The sequence below is a fragment of the Syngnathus leptorhynchus genome, chromosome 10 (assembly GCF_054491065.1).
Source record: "Syngnathus leptorhynchus isolate UIUO chromosome 10, UIUO_Slep, whole genome shotgun sequence".
Lineage (NCBI taxonomy): Eukaryota > Metazoa > Chordata > Actinopteri > Syngnathiformes > Syngnathidae > Syngnathus > Syngnathus leptorhynchus.
Window position 1 is genome coordinate 3283744 of NC_141204.1, and position 21808 is coordinate 3305551.

At 44.1% G+C, this 21808-nt stretch overlaps 2 protein-coding genes across 5 annotated transcripts; both read right to left on the minus strand.

Moving 5' to 3' along the window:
* Positions 1–1741: 1741 nt before the first annotated feature.
* On the minus strand, positions 1742–11664 carry ptena (phosphatase and tensin homolog A). Of its 2 annotated transcripts, XM_085921972.1 has the most exons (11): positions 11597–11656; positions 10412–11123; positions 5803–5887; positions 5672–5716; positions 5550–5593; positions 5179–5417; positions 4430–4571; positions 3220–3288; positions 2724–2890; positions 2050–2349; positions 1742–1962 (listed from the first exon to the last, which is right to left on the minus strand). In XM_085921972.1, exons 2-11 carry the CDS (start codon positions 10488–10490, stop codon positions 1777–1779), a joined length of 1356 nt encoding a protein of 451 aa, XP_085778098.1. In that variant the 5' UTR covers positions 10491–11123; positions 11597–11656; the 3' UTR covers positions 1742–1776. The 2 variants fall into 2 exon arrangements, with proteins under 2 accessions (XP_085778098.1, XP_085778099.1); XM_085921973.1 differs by lacking the exon at positions 3220–3288 and having other exon boundaries at positions 11597–11664.
* Positions 11665–13683: 2019 nt separating this feature from the next.
* On the minus strand, positions 13684–21619 carry LOC147049947 (bifunctional 3'-phosphoadenosine 5'-phosphosulfate synthase 2-like). 3 transcript variants are annotated; one of them, XM_085921627.1, is made up of 13 exons: positions 20941–21619; positions 18689–18806; positions 18462–18576; positions 17750–17985; positions 17078–17216; positions 16840–16958; positions 16072–16185; positions 15882–15993; positions 15608–15813; positions 15401–15536; positions 14983–15251; positions 14630–14859; positions 13684–14142 (listed from the first exon to the last, which is right to left on the minus strand). In XM_085921627.1, the coding sequence occupies exons 2-13, from the start codon at positions 18725–18727 to the stop codon at positions 14001–14003; spliced, it is 1857 nt and encodes a 618-aa protein (XP_085777753.1). In that variant the 5' UTR covers positions 18728–18806; positions 20941–21619; the 3' UTR covers positions 13684–14000. The 3 variants fall into 3 exon arrangements, with proteins under 3 accessions (XP_085777753.1, XP_085777754.1, XP_085777755.1); XM_085921628.1 differs by lacking the exon at positions 18689–18806; XM_085921629.1 differs by lacking the exon at positions 13684–14142 and having other exon boundaries at positions 14674–14891.
* Positions 21620–21808: the final 189 nt, after the last annotated feature.

A 21808-nucleotide genomic window follows, 5' to 3' on the forward strand; every position in this document is an offset into this window, starting at 1 on the left:
GATCTGATTCACAACAAAGAAATAATAATAAAAAAAAAAGTTGTACCTGAGCCGGTTCTGCTGCAGCATTCATTCTTCTACTCTATATGTAACAAGACTTCACTTTGATGTCACCATCAAGTGCATTGGGGGAACATCTTAATAAAGCAGAAGAGGGATTATGCGGATGTATATGTTCATATAATCAGACATTCATAGGTTATTATCAGGAGACTGTCGTGGAGGAGGGCAGCTTTAGTCGGGGTCTCGCCACTCTCTACTATCACAAGAGACATGCCCGCTAATCCTGTTACTCTTTCATTCGGGTGGGGAGGACTGGAAAGTGGAGCAGGCCTCTTCCTCCTCTTTTCTCATTTCATGTGGACCGCAGAACGCATCGACTCAACATCCTTGATCTCCAGCTTAAGGGCAATGTGCTAGTTCACTCGTTGTCCTCAGCAGGAGGTCAAGTTTGCGAGTTGGGAAGCTAAACGGTGCCACTGCATGCAAATGATTTGACTATATGTATGGTGTCAAATTATCGATGGGGATTTCCATGATTTGGTGTTTTAATTCACGTTTCGAGTTGAAATTGAAGAAATCAAATTTCCGTTTCCTCCCCACCCACTGTTTGTTGCGTTGACCTTTAAACGCAGGAAGCCACAACTTTTTAAAGATGGAGTTCAGGTTCCTCCCACACACAACTTAATATAAAATAGTTTCATGTAACAATAAATTCAATTGGTGATTTCCTCTTCAAGGTTTGAACATTTCAAGTTTGAAGAAGAACTTTCAAGCCAACAATTCATATTTGTATCTCAAATATCCCAAGCACGCATCTTCCCCCCTGCTGTTTTTTTTATGTATTATATTTTTATTATCTTAGGATAAAAAAAACATTAACAATTACATGGGATGCCTTGTTCTGCATAATTTAAACGTATACACAGTGGGAACAGGAATGGCAATGCTTTTAGACATCATCACAGCCTCTTCGACCCCGCCCCCCCCCCTCCCAACCCACCCCTCGAACCCACCCTTGCCCGACCCCCCCCCCCCGCCCCAAAAACCCACGGCCCTGCATGCAGTTTGCACTGCACAAAGGCCAAAAAAAGTCACGTGAGACAGCCTGCAAAGAGCACAAGAAGCATTCACAGTAAAGGAGGAGAGGGAGGAGGAGTAAAAGATGAGGAGGAAGAGGTGGAGGAGGAAGAGTGAAGCAAAGTGACTGCAGCACTGGCCTTGGTTTTTGGACAGGAGAAGGAGCAGCAATGTCCCAAGTAGATGGTCCTTGACTTCAACTCCCGTCTCTCCTGATTGTGGTACTCTCTTTCTTTCCATTGTCTTTGACACGCACGCACGCACGCACACACACAAATCCTTTATATATGAATGTATATATATGTATATACATATACGTATGTATATAGATATAAACACATTTTTTGTTGTTTTTTTTTTTTTATAGCTACAGCACCTTTTCCCCATCGGGCAACAGTGTCAATACCTTGCGCGTGGTAGATGTCCACGCAAAAAAGGAGGGGGAGGGGGAATAAAAAGAAAAAAAAAAACAATATATTGGTCAGGATATTCATCTTTTTTCCCCCCTAAAATTGGCATTTGACATGATGATATTCTATTGCCATTTGGGTTGGGGGGGGGGGTTAAGGGACAAAAAGGTTCTTCTTTTAAGTTTATATTCAAGTTTACTCCTTTTTTTTTTTTCTCTCTGTTGTATAATTTCTTCTCTTGCTGTTTGTTGTTGTTTTTTTTTTAATTTTCTTATTTAAAAAGAGTTCACACTTTTGTGATTTGCGTGTGCTGCTCTTCGTCAAAAGGTTCATTTTCCGGATCAGAGTCAGTGGTGTCAGAGTATCGATAATGGTCTGGCTCATTGTCGCTGACGTCCGGCGTGACGGATGTCGAAGTGCTCGCCTCGGAATTCGAAGGCTCCTCTGCGGTTTTAGTGAAATACAACTTCACCTGAGATGGAGTAGAGGAAAAAAACAACAACAACAAAAACAGACATCAGTAAATGGGAGGTGTTACGATTTTTCCGTGACAGCTTACCTTGAAGTTTGGCGAGAAGTAGCGGTTGGCTTTGTCCTTATTGGCCTTGTCCAGGTCATTTTTGGTCAGCGTCAGGATGAGGTAGTCCCTGTCGCTGCCGTCCCTGCTGCCGCCGCCGCTTCCGCTTCCGTCCCTGCACTCGGCGCTGCTCGGCGGCTGAAGCTGTTGTTGGACCTGGCCGCCGCTCCCGCCGCCCTGCTGACTATCAGCGTTGTTCACCGCGCCATTCTCCAACTTCTCCACGCCTTCCTCCGGCCCGGGGATGAAGAAGGTGTTCACCCAGAAGTGAAACATTTTGTCCTGGGATGGGAAAAGAAGCAGGTTCAAGCAAAGATGATTTTTTTTTTCCCCGATTGACGCTTTACATATTAGACATTTTCAGGCGCACCTCATTGTATATAAGCAGTTCAAAAGTCAATTTTCCATAAAATGTCCCCTTTATGTCCATGTTTGAATAATAGCATCTATAAATTGAGACCATTACTATTTGACAGGGGGAAAAGAAAAAACATCTATTTGAGGGAGCTGTTTGTCTTCAAGAGGACATATAATGGAATATTGACTTTCTGATTGCTTATATACAAATAGTTGGGTCTCTGGGCATTGGCAGAGGGGACACAAGGTTTTTCCAGGACATGAAGAGGTGTGGGAAGAAAAAAAAAGTATGCACTGACCTTCTTCATCATCTTGTTCTGTTTGTGGAAGAACTCCACCTTGATGTCGCCGCACACGGGCAGAGGCTGCGGGAACTCAAAGAACATGTGCTTGTCCTCGCGCCGGGTGTGGGTAGGGTTGGATGTGTGGATCTTCACTTTGAGTTGGTACACGACAAACTGGGGATCTGTAAGAGGCGACGGCGAGGACGAGGCGTGATGATGAGCGAGGAGGCTTTTAGCGGCCAAAGACGAGCGAGGGCGCCAATGTGTTATTACGTGAGTAGATGCATGCAAATGCACCGACATTCAAAAAAAAACAAAAAAAAAGACAAGAGCAACATGCTACACATGAGGAGACCCAAAAACCAGAGATGCAGGACCCTATTCTGATAGCTTGGCGCTTTTTTCCTGCCAGGCAAATACGTCAGCTACCTAAAGACTGGTCCTGCCTGCGGATGCTGGATCTCTGGGGCCTGGCAAAAGAAAATGAATGGAATAGAAAAGGCTCATTTACCCCAATGCCAATTCCCTTTCTTGAAGCCCTGAGGGGTCGGCTCGCTCCTGTTTTTAACGGTACTGTCTCCTTAAGAGAAGGGGGGGGGGGAAAAAAAGGAAGATGGTGGTCACAATCGGCGCCCGACTGCAAGGGGGTGGGGGGTGTTCTCCAGGGAGAGCACAGCAGGCACAAACACAAGATGAGGCGGACACAAATATTTACAGATATATTTACAAGGAGGGGGTGGGAGTTCGCTCTGGACCAAAACACTTAAGGCAGGGGTAGGAAACTTGTAGCCCGTGGGCCATATATGACCCCGTGGGAGCATAAAAATAAAACTTCAAAAGGAAAAGTTATCAAACATTGACGGAAAAAAAATGATATCGCTATCATTTCTATGACACTTTTGATGTGTTGACTTTGAATCTATCACTCAGAATAGGTCCGTCTTTTTTTTTTTTTTAAGCATGAAAAAGGAGGATTAGGAATCAAAAAGCCACAATCCATCCAGTTAAGAAAAAGGAAAGCCACAGACATCTTTTACAGATGAGTTTTTGGACCACGGCGTTTACATACAAGATAGAATTGTGTGAGTTGGACATGTACGACGAGTTAACACAAAAAAAGGAGTTATTGTTTTGCTATGCCACCATAAACAGAGCAGACATGGAAATGCACAGACAGTTCAGCCCAAAAACAGGTGACTGCAATGTCACAATCGTGTTAAAAATAATCAGGAAATGTCAAATGTATTTTATTCATACAACTTCCTGCTGCGTTTTTTTTTTTTTTTTAAGTCATTCTCGTGTTATTAATTCAAATTTGAGTTTAACTGTATGTAGACTGCACAGCAGGAATATTGTCGATTAAAAAAACAAAACAAAAAAACAAAAGGAATTCAACTTCTGTCTGGCGATTTAAAGAAAGGATAACGAATTAGCAGTAAAGAGGCAGGCCTGCGATTCGGAAGCCCCGCGCTAATAATATCTAAAAAGCTTCATTAGCTAAAGGTCAAGTCGACCTTGAAGTGGAGTAAAAGCGGAGGGGCCTCATCAATAAGAAGCGGGCCGTGAGTATGTGGCGCTCCAATTTGCTTCCAAAAAGGACGAGAAGCTCCACTCCGGATCCGATACTAAAACGCAGCGTGGGTGGGACTATATCGCGCGTGGCCGGCCGATTGGCGGCTCGGAAAGGTTGAAACGCGAGCATATGTGCGCGGGTGACTCACTGCAGGTGCCCCCGCTGAACATGGGCAGCGTCTCGAAGACCATTTTGTGGAAGAGCAACGCCACCGGCTTGTACTCCAGCTGGTTCTTCAGTAGGTAGCTGTAGTAGTAGACGTAACGGCGCTGGCTGGGGATGGTCACTCCCTGGCAAAAAAAGCATAATAATATACCGTACTGCTGTAAAATGTTTTAAAAAATAAAATAAAAAATCAGACCATGACATAAAGCCAAATATATGTGGCTGGCAGCAAGTTGTCGCTGTGTTTTGTTTTGCCGCTCTCTCGCTTTGGCAACGAGCGAATGACTATTATCAAATTGACATCAGTCACAATGTTACCGATGTTTTCTTTTTTTTTGTTTTTTCTTTGCTGTGCAGAGATTGTGTTGCGCTCTCCGCCCGAGTGCCGAGTCTCTCCCCCTCAAACACAAACCAGCTAAGTGTAGCGCAATTCTCCCACACTCGCATTCCCGAGCCTGAGAGGAACTGCATCTTTTTTTTTTTTTTAAACTGATGCTAAGTTGTGACTTTGTAAAACAATTTGAGTGCCCTATGACAGTCTTCGCCTTTCATTTTGCATGTCCAGCATTCTCCACCTACAAGCCTCGGGCCAAACCGATTAAATGGCCGACCAAATTAATTGGATGACATTAGCTCTTTTTTTTAAAGTGGCCATTTTTTAACAATTTTTCCTGCCGCCCAAAGCAGATTTGAGAAAAAATAAAATAAAAATCAGCCCCTAGTCCTTCTCACCTTCTTGTCCCTTGTCCTGACTTCGCCGTAAAAGTCGAGCGCCTCCTGGGCCTCCTGGAACTTGCCGCGGTGGAGGAGATAGGCGCAGATCATCACGCCGGTGCGGCCCTTGCCGGCCTTACAGTGGATGGCCGCCACGTGATTGTCGTCCTCGCTGAGCCACTGGTCCAAGTCTTCGCAGAAGGGCTTGATCAGCTCCAGCTGAGGGGGGTTGTGGTCTTCGAAGGGGTACTGTGCAACTGCAAGACACACATTGTGGTGTTTTTATTTTTTTTCGAGAAGCCCGTGAGTCACAGCGTGGAACAATTTTTTGGTCAATTTTTCCATGCGCAGATGCGACGTTTTTGGCAATAGCGGAGCGAGCGGCGTACCTCTGCAGTTAAATTTGGCAGCGTCGTAGTGTCTTTCTGCGCAGCTGAAATTGTGAACATCCGGTCAGAAATCAGGAAATCAGTCAAGAGTGGAGGAGACAAACGGTGAGGGAACAACTTACAGGTTGTAGATTTTGTAATGGTTTTTATGCTTTGAATCCAAAAACCTGTTGACGGCAGAGAAGACGAAAAAGTTAGCAAACCAGAGACGAGCCGGAGAAAACGGTTGTCGGGCGGGAGCGCGGCGACTCACCGTACTACGTCGTCGATATTGTTCCTGTACACGCCTTCGAGTCGCTCTGCTGGAAAGCCCATGGCGATGATGTTTGGGTAGATATCTGCTCAGGGGTTAAGGAACCATTGAGTAGGCTTTTTTTTTTTTTTTTTGGAACGGCCGGCGATGTAACACAATTACTTGTTGGGCTATTTAACGAGACGCGGGCATCGCTAGAAATGAGCGAGTACGCGAACGCAGGCACGGGCCGGGCAGCAGACCGTGACAAAGTTTCGAGCCGGCGTCGATAGCGCCGTGTCATTACGGTGGCGGCGAGATGAGAGCGCAGGAGCGACGCTGATCCTGTGTGTGTGTATTGGCGTGTTGTGACAGATGGCCTTGACGGTGAGGAGGAAGGACACGAAGAACTGCGCTCCTGCCCGAGCCCGGACCACATGTGGGCGCACGAGAGAGGAGAGGAGAGGTTCGGCTCCGTGACCTGTGTGTATTTTTAGAGCGTAAACGTTATATCAGCAAGGCCTGCAACACGAGAGTCTCTCGCTGGAGTTCAGTTCGCACGCGTTGGGGAGCGCTTTTGCTAAGTTCACCGGGTGGGTCCCCTGGGGGAAAATATTGTTGAAGCAGTTAAGGTATGGTGGAGATGATGGGCTTAGTTCTTCGAGTTCACACTAAGTACAAGAGTGAAGAAAATAAAAGGTGGATTGGAGGATGCTTTCACAACAAGAGTTCTTTTTTTTTTTTTTTAACTGTTTCGAATTGGTTGATTGGCTTCCACACGGATTCTAGAGAATCAAAAACTGTCAACAGTCCAAAAAGTCAACTGTTCAGGTTCAGAAAAAAAAAAAAAAGATCGATTGAATATTGATTCGGAGGTCACGACAACGTCTGTTAGGGTTTCTCAGAGCTGCTTTAGTGGGATTTTTCAGGCAAGACCATTTCTGGGATCTGACAAAAATAAATAAATAATAATAATAATAGTACGAGGTGGTGGCAGAGGTCAAAGAATTTCCCGAGTTAGACGGAAATAACCAGTCTTAATAAACGAGCATCTCTATTCAGCAAAAGCCTGAAGGGAACGGACTTCCAATAAATATTTATCGATCAAGTCATCGACACGATCATCCATCAATCCATTTTCATATCCATAAAAATCTTCTTGTGTTAGCGAGGCGTACCTAATGGAACGGCCAGTAAACGGAAGAAAGGGGCACCGCACCGCCTTGTGCGCAGCTCGACTGCCTTTTTTCCGAATGGCATGATGTCATCCAACGGGGCTGCAGCACAGGAGGGGCGGGGTGGAGGAGGCTTGGGGGGGGGGGGGGGCGGCGTGAAGCGTCAGGGCCAATTATACAGTGACACACATACGCTCTTAAAAGAGGAGCGCATCAGTGTCAGGTTGCCGTGAAGACAGAATAATGGAGTTGGCGCGAGCGAGCGAGCGCCGCCGCCTACCTGAAAGCGAAGTCTGCTCGCCGCTGCAAAGCAGAGGGATTTCACACTTTTAACCAGTGACTAAAGGGCAACCTTTTCTCACACTTCCTGAGTCCAAAATAGGGGAAGCTCAGTGTTTCTAATTGGATACGTCTCGTTTTGATGTTGAGCTGCTTTTGATTTTCTCCCCGTATCGCTGTTGAGCCGTGTTAGTGAATGTCAAGACCTTTACTGAGAAAAAGTAAAAGCTGGAAACACACACTTTCATCTTTGCACGTGCAAACACAACTGGTTGGAGCGGAACTGTGAGACACTTTGAAAAAAGGACAAGCGGCATCAAGAAGTGTTAAGATGAGGGAGGGGGGAAATAGAATTAGTAGTTTTAGTTTAAAATAGAATTTTGTTTCTGGGATCTAAGATGGAGTTGAGTTTGAAACGCAGGCAGTGCTGTTAGCTGCTAGCGTTAGCCAACAGCTGGCTAGACGCTAAGCGGTTGGCTACCGTGATTTGTTTTATATTCTTTTGAATGGTAAAAACCCATTTTTAGACTCAAGAGTGCCGGGAAAGCTTACACATCAAATCCCTGGGCCAGAACCGGAAATTAGGGAGGCAGAAAAAAAAAAGACGGCTTTTTCCAGGTGGTCATTTTTCCGCCATTTCAACTACAGGAGGGAATGAATTTACCAGCCTGTAAAACTTAAATAAGTGCTACTTGCAACAATGCATTTCAAAAAGATGGTGACAGGTTGATTGTAGTTTGGGTTGATTTTTTGTTTTTCTATATTTAGGTGAAAACTGCTCACTGTCAATAAGCTGCCCTTGCTTCTGTTTTCCCTCAACGGTAGCCCGCCTGCGTACGTGCGTGCATACGGCGGCAATAATCCCAGCCGTGCATCAAAGCGTTGATTAGAAGTCAAACACAACGTTTCATAGTCTTCTCTAACCCTTGGACTAACTGACAAAGTGATCCCAGTCTGACTATTTCAAGGTTGCATTTTTTTTTTTTTTTTTAAAGCGCCACAACTCCCATGAGAGTCTCAGCCCAGGGCATGGTGGACTGGTAGAGGGGTAGGAGGGGGGGGTTGGATTCTGCAGCTGGGAGGAAATGCATATGCAAGACCCCCTGACGGAAGCTCCAAGTAGGAGGGAAAAATGGAAGAAAAAAAAAAATTCAGGAACGCCTTCTTTTTAAAGCCAGCCCTCGACTGGGTTCTATGCATACGCCAAAATACAACTGAGCAAGGGAGCGAGAGAGAGAGAGAGAGAGAGGGGGGGGGGGGACAGGAAAGAGGGAGAGGAAAGGGGGCAAGCGGGGAGGGAGAATTAGAGTGGGAGTAGTCAAGAAAAAGAGCAAAGAGGGCCGATACGAGATCACTGCTTAACTCCACTTTTAACGGTGTATTACATAACTTGCATATTGTTTCAGACGCAGCGCCAAAAAAGTGATAACAGGGCCCGTATTGTAAAAAAAAAACTAAAATGGAGACCTCCCCCTGCACATTTGGAGGGAAATGCCGCCACCCCCCCCCCCCTCCTTCCCTTCACCACAAGCTCTTTGCAGGCAACAATCATGGAGTCATGACACATTTCATCAGATAACATCTGACTGAAGTCTGCAAGGTACACAGTTCCGCAACAAAAACCACAGCCGACGCATCAGATCGACAAAAGTTGTTCTTACAACCAAGTGTGCGCACCACTGAAGGCTTTACTATCAAAAAAAAAGAAAGAAAAGAAAATCGGTGAGAGAAATTAGAGCAACCCCCCCCCAAAAAAGCCATTTGTTAATCGGTTATGGACGGGACAATTTTCTGAACTCCTCTAATATCATTGCTTTCCATTATTGTCCAAAGCTCGTGTCTAGTTAAACTTTCCCAGACAGCAAACGAGTGCAGCCCAGTAATCCAATCCGAATGCCACGAGACACTATTCATCAACAATCAGATATATCAATTAAATCGATTGACACGCCAAAATCTCGTCCAGGCAACCTCCACAAAGCACCCATTAATTTTCTTTTTTGCAAGCTATACGTGTGCTGTGATCCATAAGGTACAAAGTCCATTATCATGGAAAAAATTAAAACGTCAACATAACACATTAAAAAAAAATATCTCACTAATGGCTGTAATCTTGTGATTGCAATTAAATTTTGATTTGAATTACTGCACCAAGTCACTTAGTGTGCTAAACGAAAGTCGAAGTTCTGACTTTTTAGGGATTTTAAGAAATAAATGCAAATATTAATAAATGGCCAAAAGAAGCCAATGTTCGAAAAAGACAATTTTGAGGTTACATCGAAGGATTTATGACTTTTTGCAATTATGCAACCAAAATACACATCTGGTGGATATCGCCAACCAAATGATCGCAGATGCTTTTTGGCAATTTTGGTCAAATGTAAACAATAACTGTCATATGTGACAAAGAAACGATGGCAATGATAGAATTTTCATCACCACCAAGGTCTTTGAATGACAGATATAAGGACCAAGGGTCACCGGAGTGGCCAGAATAACCAAAGCTGTAAATGCTTTTTAATTTTTTAAGAATGCAAAAATGTATAACTCTAGTATTCCTTTAGACTAGTCACCCCCCCCCCCCCCCCCCCCCACACACACACACATAAATGTGGTGCTTAGGTGCCCAAATTGGTGTCAGTCTAGAATCTTGCAATAGTTTTAAAGTTTCACGTTGTCTTAAAAACTGTTACCAAAATTGGTCGAAAATGGCAATGAAAAAAAAAGATATCCTCATGATTTTCAATTAAGCTATCATACAGCCTTGACATAAATCTATGAAAATGACATGACTATTGGTTAAAAAAATAATCGATTACCACTCCATTTGATCAAGGCTATTAGCGATCACATGCAAGTATAAACCAGATGTGTTCTTTGACAGAAGCCTCCAAAATGCTGGTAGCAGCACCAGCCGGGTTACCTTGCATTTTGTTACACGTACGGTGTCCAGTAGGACGGGAATTTTCCTGCTGCGATACGACAGTGACATGAGTGCACGCCGCTTTGACAGATCCACCATCTTTCAAACACGCTTGATGACAGCCCGAGCTAACCCCCCCCCCCCCATGTTAGCCCCGCGCTAGCTCCCTCTCACATTTCTCATTGTAAGATGAATAATCATCATCAATGCGACGTTATGAATGAGTAAAATAACCCAGTGCAGAAAAGGATACATGTTAAATCCAGGTCGAAGCCGTCCTCTTGGTATCTCCTTTTGTTCCGGCTGACAATTTCTTTAATAATGGCAGTCATTGCAGCGGCTGACAGGAGTCTATTATGGGGAAATGATGAAAGCAGACTTTTTGGTGGTTCGATGGTACACGGCGGGTCCGCTCGATAGGGAAGGGGAGGGGGGGTGTCCTCCTCGGGGCTAGCCAGCCGAGCTCGTTGGGATTAGACAGGCTTCCTCTGGAACATAAAGACGGGCCTTGCTCGGCTTCTCCTCGGCAAAGGCCCGACTTTTCCAATCCCGCGGTCGCTCTTCCAAATACTCCTCAGCGAAATACATGCAGCTGTCCACAAAATAAGCCCCGGGTTCGGTCCGAAGCGAGAAGAAAACTCACTGGTAACCCCCCGGAGGAAAGGGGGGGTGTGTGGGGGGGTGGGGAGTCCGTATCCAGTCACTCGGACGGAGGGGAGGGGGGGGGAGGTTGGAGCTAGGCTAGCTCGCTACGATCCAAAAAAGACCTCCTTAGCGATTCAACATTGTCACCGAACGCTCGTCGAGAACATCGCCGGGAAGGAAAAAAAGTGACAGGCTCCACCTCAGATGTATACAGACTATCCAAAAATCAGCAATATGCACAGATTGCGTTGACAGCTCCGTCCCGGGGAATCATCTTTCTTTTTTACTCGCTCCAGCTGAACTCAGGCTCCCATCATGGCCTCCACCGAGGAAAAAAGAAGGTAGAGCAGGCTGGGCTTTTAGTACACGTATCCTGCCGCCTTCGCCGTCTAGTCCCTCGGTTCAATTCATTAGGACTATTACAAGATTATTCGACCAGAGATAATTTTTATAAATGATGATATAGTCTTAATTGTGGTATAGAACGATATTTGAAGAGAAAGGAGGAATACAATCTGTTATTATTTGGTCGCGGCGGAAGGATATAAGTGGTACGCACACGACGGCTCCCTTCTGTCAAAGTGATCACGTGTGACTATAATTAGGGAAGTTTCTCACATAAAATGTCACTTTTTTTCGCGCTTTTTTTCCTCCTGCTCACAACTGAGTCGCTTTATATATTAAAATAAGGAAAATTATTTATTTGAATGACGAGGTAATATTTCATTCTTACATTAAATGACAATAAATTCTAATGTTTCTGATTGAATTATATTTGATTATAAATAATCACCTGACATCGGAGGACACAGCGGAGTTGTGGCAAGCAGATTCACCATTAAAAAGCTACATTTGACCATCTGTATTTATCATTTTTCATACCAACAACGTCTTTCATTCGTATTTACACTTTGAATCGTTTGAAAAGTGTCTATGACGTCAAAACGACAAACAGAGCTGCAACGTCACTTCGACTTTAGGACAATGACGTCACTTCCCCCCCCCCCATTCACGTGTATCAGCCAGGATTGACATGAAATCAGTGCACTAAATATTTGCTGTTTGAATTTAATATTAATATAGTGAATTTGATGAATGTTGGCATTGCAGTAAAGCAGAGATCCAGCCTATGAAACTGAAGATCTTAAAACCGCCTCTATATGCATGAGAGCATTTTTTATATTGTTTTCTACATGTTGCTGCATCATTTGCGTTCACATATCTATGTCATAAAGAGTTGTAATATACAGATGTGCGGTATTTATATTCCTGCGAGTTTCAAAGACTTTCACGAGGGGTTCATATTTCCCTATCCTCAAACCAAAGAAGCTTTTCATGATGTTCAATGAGAAACGCATGTAGAATCCATGATGTGGTCCAATGCACAATCACATCTGGACACAGCCTGCATTTGAAACAAAGAAAGCAACACAATACACACACCATTTTTTTTACAAAAATAACTGTCATTATGGCTTATTTAAGAGTCACAGTGATCATCAACATTCATGTCAAACAACGTGAATGTGGATTGAATTAGGTTACACTCCAGAATTCCACCCCCGGGAAGTGTGCGCCACATTCTGAGAGATTTACTTCAACAGCTGTCCTTGTCGTTCCTTTGTAACACGACATGTCGGCCGCGCCGTAGTTGGGAGATTTTATTAAGTCCTAGGCAGTGCAGCTCAGCAGATTTGAAAATTGGGTTACCTGGAACATCACAGATTAAATGATCTGATCCCATGTAAGGCTAATTAAAAATCTGCTTCTTGCAGGAGAAGATGGTTGTTCTCATCAGGAGAAGGCTCAATCGGCTTTGAGCCCGGCACGGAGCTTAATGACTGGCTGAATTAACCGTTAGGCAAACAAATGGATCCAAACACCTCCTAAGTATCTTTAACCTATTAGGATGTCAGTGTGGCTGAGGAAACATCATTAGTGGAGAACAGAGATGTCCAATTTTTTTTACACTGAAGAAAATCCTTTAATAATTTGATAAAACAAATGTTGAAATTTAAAGGTAAATACAATTGATTGGGTGAGTTTGATTTTTTTTTTGTCTAACACAAGAGGGAGCACTTTGAAAAGCACAGTCCTCAGTCAAAAGTGACGCAGTATAAATTTCAACTCGTGTTATCGGTGAAAGCAAAAACATAAGTGTGATATTTTCAAACTATCATTTTAAATTTTTACGAGAAGTGGGCTGTGGACCGCCTGGACACTTTAACAACCTTTGGAATTGTGTGCCTGCATCAGTTTGAGCCAACAGAGGGCGCCATTGCAATTTTTGTCCCATTGAAATCAAACTCAGACATTGAAAATACAATCGATTGCAGAATGATTGATATTAACAAATAGGTTTATTTATTACTGCATTTTACATTCACATTTACTTCCTCCTCTTAATGCTAGCGTTTGAATGCCCACTTTTACAGCAATGCAAGACATTCCCTCCTACTCGATAAGACCTTGTTGGTAAACAATAAGTATTTTTGAATCAAATGTAAATTACAGTCAGTGATAATGACGTAACAGCTATTTGACTGACACATATGGTAAAAATGATCATTTTAGCCAATTTTCTCATGAGAATGTTTGAGCTTCTCTTAGCTGCACGTATGTGTGAAAAGTTATAGGTGAAGGGGGGGGGAATCACTTTCAAGCTTTATTTTACTGAGACAGGAGACATTAACGCTTTGTGTAATATAAACTTGAGGCACTTAAGGTAGTGATGGCATTTCATTCACTGAATAAAAATAAACAAGTCTTAAAATGTATTAAAATATGGAATGATTAAGTTTCCCCATATATCCTTCAAATACTATATATGAAAGATCAGTTTTCATAATTAAAAATAGATTAGATTCTTGTGTTATGTATAAAAAAAAAAAAAAATCATAGCATCACTTGCCATTTTATTTGGTTGACTAAATAATCTTCTGTGTTCCAAATATTTTATCTTAAAAGTCGGGCTCAAACATAATAAAATCGGCAAGGGAGTGCAACTGCATAATGGAATAATGATAAATCGGACAAGCTTAAAAGGAATGTGCTCCACTTACTTAAAAAGTACTTTGATTTGGCCCACGTGAGTTACAGTGCCTCTTTACTTCTCAAATTGGTCCTAAAACTTCAGCGCACCATCTGAGAATAACCTTGTCATTGTCTTGCAAGTAGTAGGACAGCTTGATGTTGGCTTACTGGTCCTTTTGCAGCGAGGTGTAGTAGTCCACCAACACCTTCCAGGCCTTGGGGGCCATGAAGCCGTCCGGTGGGTTCTCGCCACTGCGTGCAAGGTTTCTCATCTTGGTTCCGGAGATGAACTCAAAGTCGGCGTGACTAACAGGAAGAGAAACACGCAGAGCGAGAGGGAGAGCGAGGTCAGGTTACGGGCAGATTGCGGGAGGAGATATTACGGCTATAAGTAGGCGTACATCTGCAAAAATAACACGCGGGACATAAGCAAAGTCGATCCATACACGGGTCGGGTGTCCGCTGCCCGGCTAAGAAAAACAATGGCTGAAATTGAGGACACGCATACAATTCGGTTTACGGAGAAAAAAAAATAAAAACATGAGCTAAATTTAACGGGATATAAAAGTAGAGAGTGCAATTTGAGAAAACATAATAAAACAGGATCTGAAGCAGTTCATAATCCAAATGAGTCTAATTACATAATAAAAGCATCATAAACTTGAACAAAATCTACTCACCAGAAATGCTGATTGTATTAGATCGCTATAGATGTTCTTTGCTAGTTGTCGTTAGCTGTAGCAAGTTTAGCTCTGAGCAACACAATCAGAGCACTCGACATTTATTGGCTCACCGCTCTGGGTCGAAAAAGTCCATGGCCTTCTTGGACTTGTCGTAGGCAGCCACCCTGAAGGGGATGATCTCCACCGAGGTGAGGCCCGGCGCCATGGTGAGCACCTTGCCGCCGTGCGTGGGTTCGTAAAGGTCCTTCCTGGTCACCGGGTGGGGCATGCCCGCGGGGTCCCGACCGACGATGTAGAAGTTGGCTCCTGCGATCATGCGGGCCCTGCAGTGCCACTGAACCTGATGATATTCAGCCGCATCATGTGAAGTTGCTATTTTGAAAAACAATCACTATAGCGCTAACGATAGCAATTCAATCGCTACATTATTACTGTCGAAACTGTCGAGGCATGGCCAGCTTACCTCTGTGGGTCCGGCGTACATCATGGGCGAGGGGAAGATGGCCACGACGGTGCTGGCCGGGTCCAGGACGCCCTCCTCCAAAACGGCGGCGTGCTGCTTCATGCGCCAGGGTAGGGGAACGTCGTCGTCTTTGGTCCAGCCGCCGAGCGGGTGCAGCAGGAGGACGGGTTTTTTGTAGCCTCGCTCCAGGAGACGTCGCTTGGTGTCCTGCATCAGCAGAGCGTGGCCGTTGTGCACCGGGTTGCGCAGCTGAAATGCAAATACAGCATCTGGAGGGAGACAAACATCACACTGGCTAATTAATATCGATATCAAATAAATCATCAAAACGTCTTACAAAGTGAAAGTGAGTGACAACTGGTGATCATTCAATCATACAAACTCCACCAACATATAAAATGTGTTTTGTATTTTGGACCTGCTTTCATGTCTTTGAACTTCTGCTTGAGCTGCCGCGGAGTAAGGCGATACTGGTCCAGTCCGTCGTTCCATTTGATGGGCTCGAGTAGCTCCAGGTCACCGCCGACGAGCCAGTCGCCGCCCTCCATAACCATCTGCGGACAAGTTGGAGATGTTAAGATCATCATATCGTGTATGTATGTTGAGTAAATGTCAAGTGTGTCACCTTGATGTAAGGGTGTTGTGGACAGGTGGTTCCCCACTGCCGGGCGCAGCGTTCCTCCTTGCGGTGCTCGTAGAACTCCGGGTTCCTCAAAATGGCCACCCGGGAGCCGCCGTACTCCAGCGCGATTGCCGCGCAGCCGTCCAGCTCCTGCTTGGTGTCGGTGTTGACTGGCAGGACGATGGGGACGGACATGTTGATGGCACCGCCTGACGTGGAAGCGAACAAAGGTGAGAACTAGTGCGAGTAGAGAAGACAAGAAAGTGGAGATGCTCACCGTCCAAAAGGTTGCCAAAGTGCAAGACCTGAAGGAACTCTCGCTCTCTCATGAAGCCCTTCAGAGGACTGGCCCAGCCCTCGGCCAAAACCTGCACCCACTGCAAGTCCAACTGTCATCAGAGAGAAAAATGATCAATTAGATCAAATTACAAATGAGGGAAAAATTAGACAGTTGAGAGACAGGTTACCTTGGTGATGCTTATGATTGGTAGCGTGCTTGCATCAGCCACAGCGAGATTGAGTCGGTTCTCCGGAACAAATAGTTCGTTGACCTCCTCCATGATCTCACTTGGCACAATGTTCTACACGAAAAGACGGAAAAGCACCTTAGTGAGATATTGACTGGCATTTTGTGGCTTCTTTTCAAAACACACACATACACACACACACAAAAAAAAACCATTTAGAGAGCTCTCCTTAGAGCAGAATTGGTCGCCATGGCTACGTAAAACAAAATTCCACACATGACCAGCAGGTGTCGCTCTAATCCTTTAACGTCACATCTAACAAGTCCACCAACTTGCAAGCTATCAACTCATCTGTATTACAAGAAACAATATCAGATTTATATTCGCCTGCACTTAAACAAGATTGAGATGTTGATTGGAAAGCTAACTTTCCAAATCTCCACACTGATCCATTCACATGTGAGCGCATGATTTATGATCCTGCTGTGTAATTTCAAAGTCAGCCACAAAACCACATCAGAAATGTGGCAACGACTTCTTGGAAATCGTTCTGTGACGCACGCCGGGCGATGTCGTCTCTCGGGTTTATTTAGCAATGCGCCATACGTCATGTGTGGATTACGGTCAGATGTAGGATATTTGCACACGCACTTTTACAAGACACAAATTCAATCTTGAGCATATTTGTCAAAGTCCTGCTGTTCCATTACGAGTCAAGCGGGTTAAAAAAAAGATGTCGTCTCGTAAGGGCCGACATGTCACACTCACCTGCTCGCGGAGCATCTCCAGCACTTGTTGGAGGCACTCATTCACTGAGAGCTCTTCAGTTTTCAGCAACAACTCCGGCGCCTCGGGGCGCTCGTACTCCGAGTCGATCCCTGTGAAGCCTGCCAATAAAAAAATACAAAAACGGGAAACTGTTGTCACAACACTGGCGGCGCTTCATTATTTGTCTTGAATAATCCTCGAGGACAGGGTGGGAACATTAAAAACTTCAAAAGTGAACCTTTAATCTCGCCGGCCCGAGCTTTCTTGTAGAGGCCTTTGACATCTCGGCGCTCACACACCTCCAAGGGAGCGTGGATAAACACCTCGAAAAACGGTAGCCCGGCGCTCGCGTGGATTTTCCTGGCTTCGTTACGATCCTGTGGTAACAGATATTTTTTTTTCAAAAATAAAACAAAAAATGAAAGTGCTTTGGATATCAGTGAACAAAAAATAAATGTAAAAAAAATATTATTGTCAGTTTTTTGCAACATGTAGAATGTTTGGAAACTATTGTGCTTAATATCTTTTTATTTTCATGAAAAAAGAAATGCGGTAATTCTTATGAGATTTGTTCAAAGACATTCAAATTTAATTTGAGCAGTTGAGGAATACAAAATTAGTCTATGGATTACTTAGGGAAATAAAAACGATGGTGTAAAATAATCGAAAGGTGGTGTACTTAAGGAGTGGTGTTTATTTAGTCAAGTAGGCCACAATTACAACACAAGAAAAAATATTCGTGGAAATAGTATTTGATGTCACCAATTGTTCGGAACATTTATCTACCAAGCAGCAGGCTAACTTCATTTGAACAAACACAAATAACATTAAATAATTATTATTATTTATTTATTTATTTTAATCGGACTGGGCAAATAAATACTTGAGGTGAAGAGAAACATTTTCTGACCTTAGTATAGGGGGAGATGAAACTGGTGATGCAAACGAGCCCGGCGTCCGCAAACAGTCGGGCCACCTCGGCGACGCGACGGATGTTTTCTTCGCGGTCCACGGCGGTGAAGCCCAAATTCTTGTTCAGGCCGTGACGAATGTTGTCGCCGTCCAACGAGTAGCAAGGGATGGCATGGGAAACCAGGAATTCTTCCAAGGCAAAACTGATGGTGGTTTTTCCTGCCCCAGACAAACCTGGTAGGAGAACCAAAGCATGTGGAAAACTGCAAAGAAGGTTCTCGAGCGCACCGCTCGTGAAAATTAGAGCGTCTGCCTCTGGCGAAACATTTCAATCTTGACTCGAGACTTATTTCTACACTTTTCCATTTGCTTGAATCACAACTAGTAGACAAGTCATCTTCGGAATTTTAAGCCAGTTTTACTGCCACTTCCCTTTTTCCTCCCCACCTGTTTCTCTGTTAGACGAGGAAAATTAAATTGAAGCGAGACGCTGACTGTAACTCACAGTCGATGTAGGTAGGTCAAATAAAAATTGACATGAGGGAAATTCTGACGTATTTTACGATTATTGAGAGACTGGGAGATGGATCGCGCCCTCTCGAGCTGACGGGTTTGCTAAATTATTGAAAGTGCTACTCAAACACAACAAGCTATCATTAGCCACCAACAAGCATATATTGCTTACAAAAAAAAAAAGAAAAGTGATTTACCAGTGAGCCAGATGGTGCATCCTCTGAAGCCTCCCCTGGAGCCTACAACCTGGCCCCTCTTGCTGCGACTAACATGGTGGGCCTGGTAGACCACATTGGTGGACCTGTTGAGGTCCTGTAAGAGAAGACGTGAAAACACACCAGAGTTGTTTCCATCTTGTTTGAGATAGAATCGCGTCCTTTGACTCAGGCATCTTACGTATCTTGATCATTTGATAACATCTAACCTTGGGTGTGAAACGCTCAGTTACGCCCTGAAATGACATTGACAAACGGCCGGTCGACGCCAACGATGACTATGCAAACCGTAACGTCCTGCTCCATCCTCTTTACATGGTCATAATTCTGTTGACATAACAGGTGGATTTACATTCATTTGTAGATGGCATTGTCCCTTTTAGGTGTCTTTGGTTTGTCCAAGGTACACAGTGCATACAGTGGCAAAACAAATCGTTAAAAAGCAATCGTGGAGAGCAGATCTCGTCAAATAAAACGATGTCCGTGTAACTTGATGACTTAACATGGGTGGGGAGCCTTTTTTTATTTTCTTACTCTGCCAAAAGTACATGATAAATTTGTGAAATAAAACACGAGACAACAATTGTAAAAACATTTGTGCATTTGTGGAGTTGGAATGTTTCGGGGACATTTGTAAAAAGTTGTTTCAGGCATTCCCGAATGTTTGACCCTGGAGTAGGTTGCTTTGGCTGTTGCATCATTTCTTTTTTTGTTTAGTTTTTTTAAGCGAAGTGTTGTGACTCGAACATGTCATTCCCACGACATGTTGGAAACAGTTTGTTCCTCTCCAATACTTAACCCCCCCACACACACACAAATTTAACCCAGTTCACTTTTCCACTCTTGGATATCCTGTCAAAAATTCATACTTTGCTTTTTGCCTTCTCCCTGCTCTTGCGCAACATCAATATATTCTAAGCCTTCTCCAGCGGCTTTGAAAACACACATTTTTTTTCCCTCCCGAGTTGAGATGACAGAGTGGGTCAAAGTAGCGGGTTCGTGGTCCCGAGTCCCTCCATGGACCAGGATGTTTTATGAAAGAGGCTGTATTGACTTGGTGAGGGGAGGTGGTGAGAGTGAGAGGCATGGAAGGAATGGAGGTGGTGGTGGTGGAGGGTGGACCGACTGACTGTACAATGTGTCCAGTGTGCTGCCTCCGAGGCCAGCGGAGATGATGTGGCAGCAATCGGGTCCACATGTGGCCCTTCTTGTATCCACCTCTCTAGATCCTGTAAACGCTCACTACTGTATTAAACCCTCGACTGTGGTTCTCTTTGTGAAGGCGCTCGGCAGAATGTCCGCGTTACCGTTCGCGCTGCTGAATCCTTCAAAGCGGGATTTCATTTTCGTGTCAAGTCACACAAGGGTACTCTTGCTTGTGGTGTCTCACAAAATAAACACATTTTTGTTCAACTCGCAGCCAATGTTTGGGAATGATTTAGCTCAGAATGTTAGTTACGGGTAGTTTATATGAATCGTGTATTTATGACATTTCTGCTGTGTCAGCATACGTTAGTGACTGGTTAGTGTTAGTCAGCAACTCGGACGACCTGTACACTTTCATCTACCCGCATGTCGAGAATGCATTATGCCACAGTTGAGTGAAAACCAAGTTTCGGTTATTTTCTTTTCCCCTCAAATAAAAATCAAATAATGAAAATGATCATTTTTTTTTTTAGGGAATAAAAAAAAAACGGGAATGGACTATATTTATGTAATAAAAAGGCTTGTATAGTTATGGTTAATAATTCTTTTAGATTTTTTCATTTTAGTAAATGTTTGACTTGTCAAACTAGATTGACTTGTGTTTCAGTCACTCTCCTTGTCCTGAACTATGTTGATTTTTTAATTGTATTTTATTTATTTGCCACTGGTGATATCTCCCACCGTGTTCTTCGAAAATGTCATGAACAGCATCTGATGCACAAGCGTGGCCAACAGTGGCCTCTTTCTCACCCCACCTTATGAATAGGGCATATTGACATGAATTCATCACAACAACAACAAGGAGCCCATTCAGACGCTCGACATTACACCTGATCGTACAGAGGATGACAGTGTTCAATAAAATATGAATCTCGATCTAAGAAAGTCTACATTTGAAGATTAGGTCAACTTGTAATAGCTGATGAAAGTTGATACTGTAACTTTTAATGAATAAGATGCTTATTATGGGGGTTGTGTTTTGTCACTAACTTAACAAAATCGCCAACTATAACCACAATAAAATGCTGTTACATCAATACATCTTAAATGGAGTCAATATGATCAAAAGCAGAAAATCTCTTGCATTGGATTTCGTGGTTTGCAGGTGTACCTAATGAAATGTCCCGCCGGTGTATGTCTGAAGAATACAAACTTTGAACAAGTTATCCCCGCTTAAAAATGAAATCGATGTGTTTTGACAATCATCTTCGGCGAATTGTATGACAACTTGCGGGTGTTTCGTTCTGGCTCTTACCGTACGAAGCTTCTTCACTCCGGACATTTCCGACGAGGGCGACGTCGCCGATGGGTTGCTGGACACCGGGCTCGCTGCGCTTGGCTCACGGGGCCTGGAATGATGCTGCAGTCGGTCGTCGTTAACTTTTTTTTAGGAGGAGGGGGGGGGGGGGTCTCCGGTCACCAAAGGCGACGAGGGGGGGCTTTAAAAAGGGCCTCCAAGACACGTAGCATTCCGCTGGCTGGCCCAGCCTCCAGCTTGCCTTCCTCCTCCCTCCTCCGCACATAATTTAGCCCAAGTTAGAGAGCCAATGCCAGAGTGGAACGACACGACTGGGCCGGCGGAGCCCCCCTCGAACCCGGCAACATCATAGCAATACGGTGTCCACAATAAAGTTGGGGTACACGCCATTTAATTTACGCCTCTTTCACAAACGAAGATGGTGTAACATTTCAGTTACGGGATTAATTTGGACTCTCTCCCGACAGAGTATTTTAAAAAGAATAATTTTATGTGGTCGTCCGCCGCGGCGCGATAACATTTACCCTCCGGCTAGCTCCACTATTAGCATCCACGACTAGCTAACGATGGACTCTCGTGCGTAACGTTACAATACACAAATGTATCCATTTCAAGTTAAAAAGGTTGTCACGGTACAAAACATTAGGAAACGTCACGGAAGACACGTAACCCCCATAAAAACATGCATTGGAAAGCGAGAGAGTCGACAGGTCGGTATTGTCATCCCCTCAAGACACTTGGGTTTTCATCCGATGACGTCATGAACTGGCATTGCAGAAATTCCTTTACGCATCCCAAACAGTGAAAGTGACCCTGATGATCTTTTCATTTTGCCATTACAGAAACATGTAGATACAAGCAGTAC

Bases quoted from the DNA above. Each gene is read 5' to 3' on its own strand.
- ptena (XM_085921972.1), bottom strand. From the start codon at position 10,490: ATGACTGCCATTATTAAAGAAATTGTCAGCCGGAACAAAAGGAGATAC. The intron at 5,418-5,549 runs GTACGCCGCTCG...TGTGTCTTGCAG, and splicing joins TGCCAAATTTAACTGCAGAG to TTGCACAGTACCCCTTCGAA. The intron at 3,289-4,429 runs GTGAGTCACCCG...CCTTCTCTTAAG, and splicing joins GTTCAGCGGGGGCACCTGCA to GAGACAGTACCGTTAAAAAC.
- LOC147049947 (XM_085921627.1), bottom strand. From the start codon at position 18,727: ATGTCATTTCAGGGCGTAACTGAGCGTTTCACACCCAAG. The intron at 18,577-18,688 runs GTTAGATGTTAT...CTTCTCTTACAG, and splicing joins CTGAGCGTTTCACACCCAAG to GACCTCAACAGGTCCACCAA. The intron at 14,860-14,982 runs GTAAGCTGGCCA...GAATATCATCAG, and splicing joins TGTACGCCGGACCCACAGAG to GTTCAGTGGCACTGCAGGGC.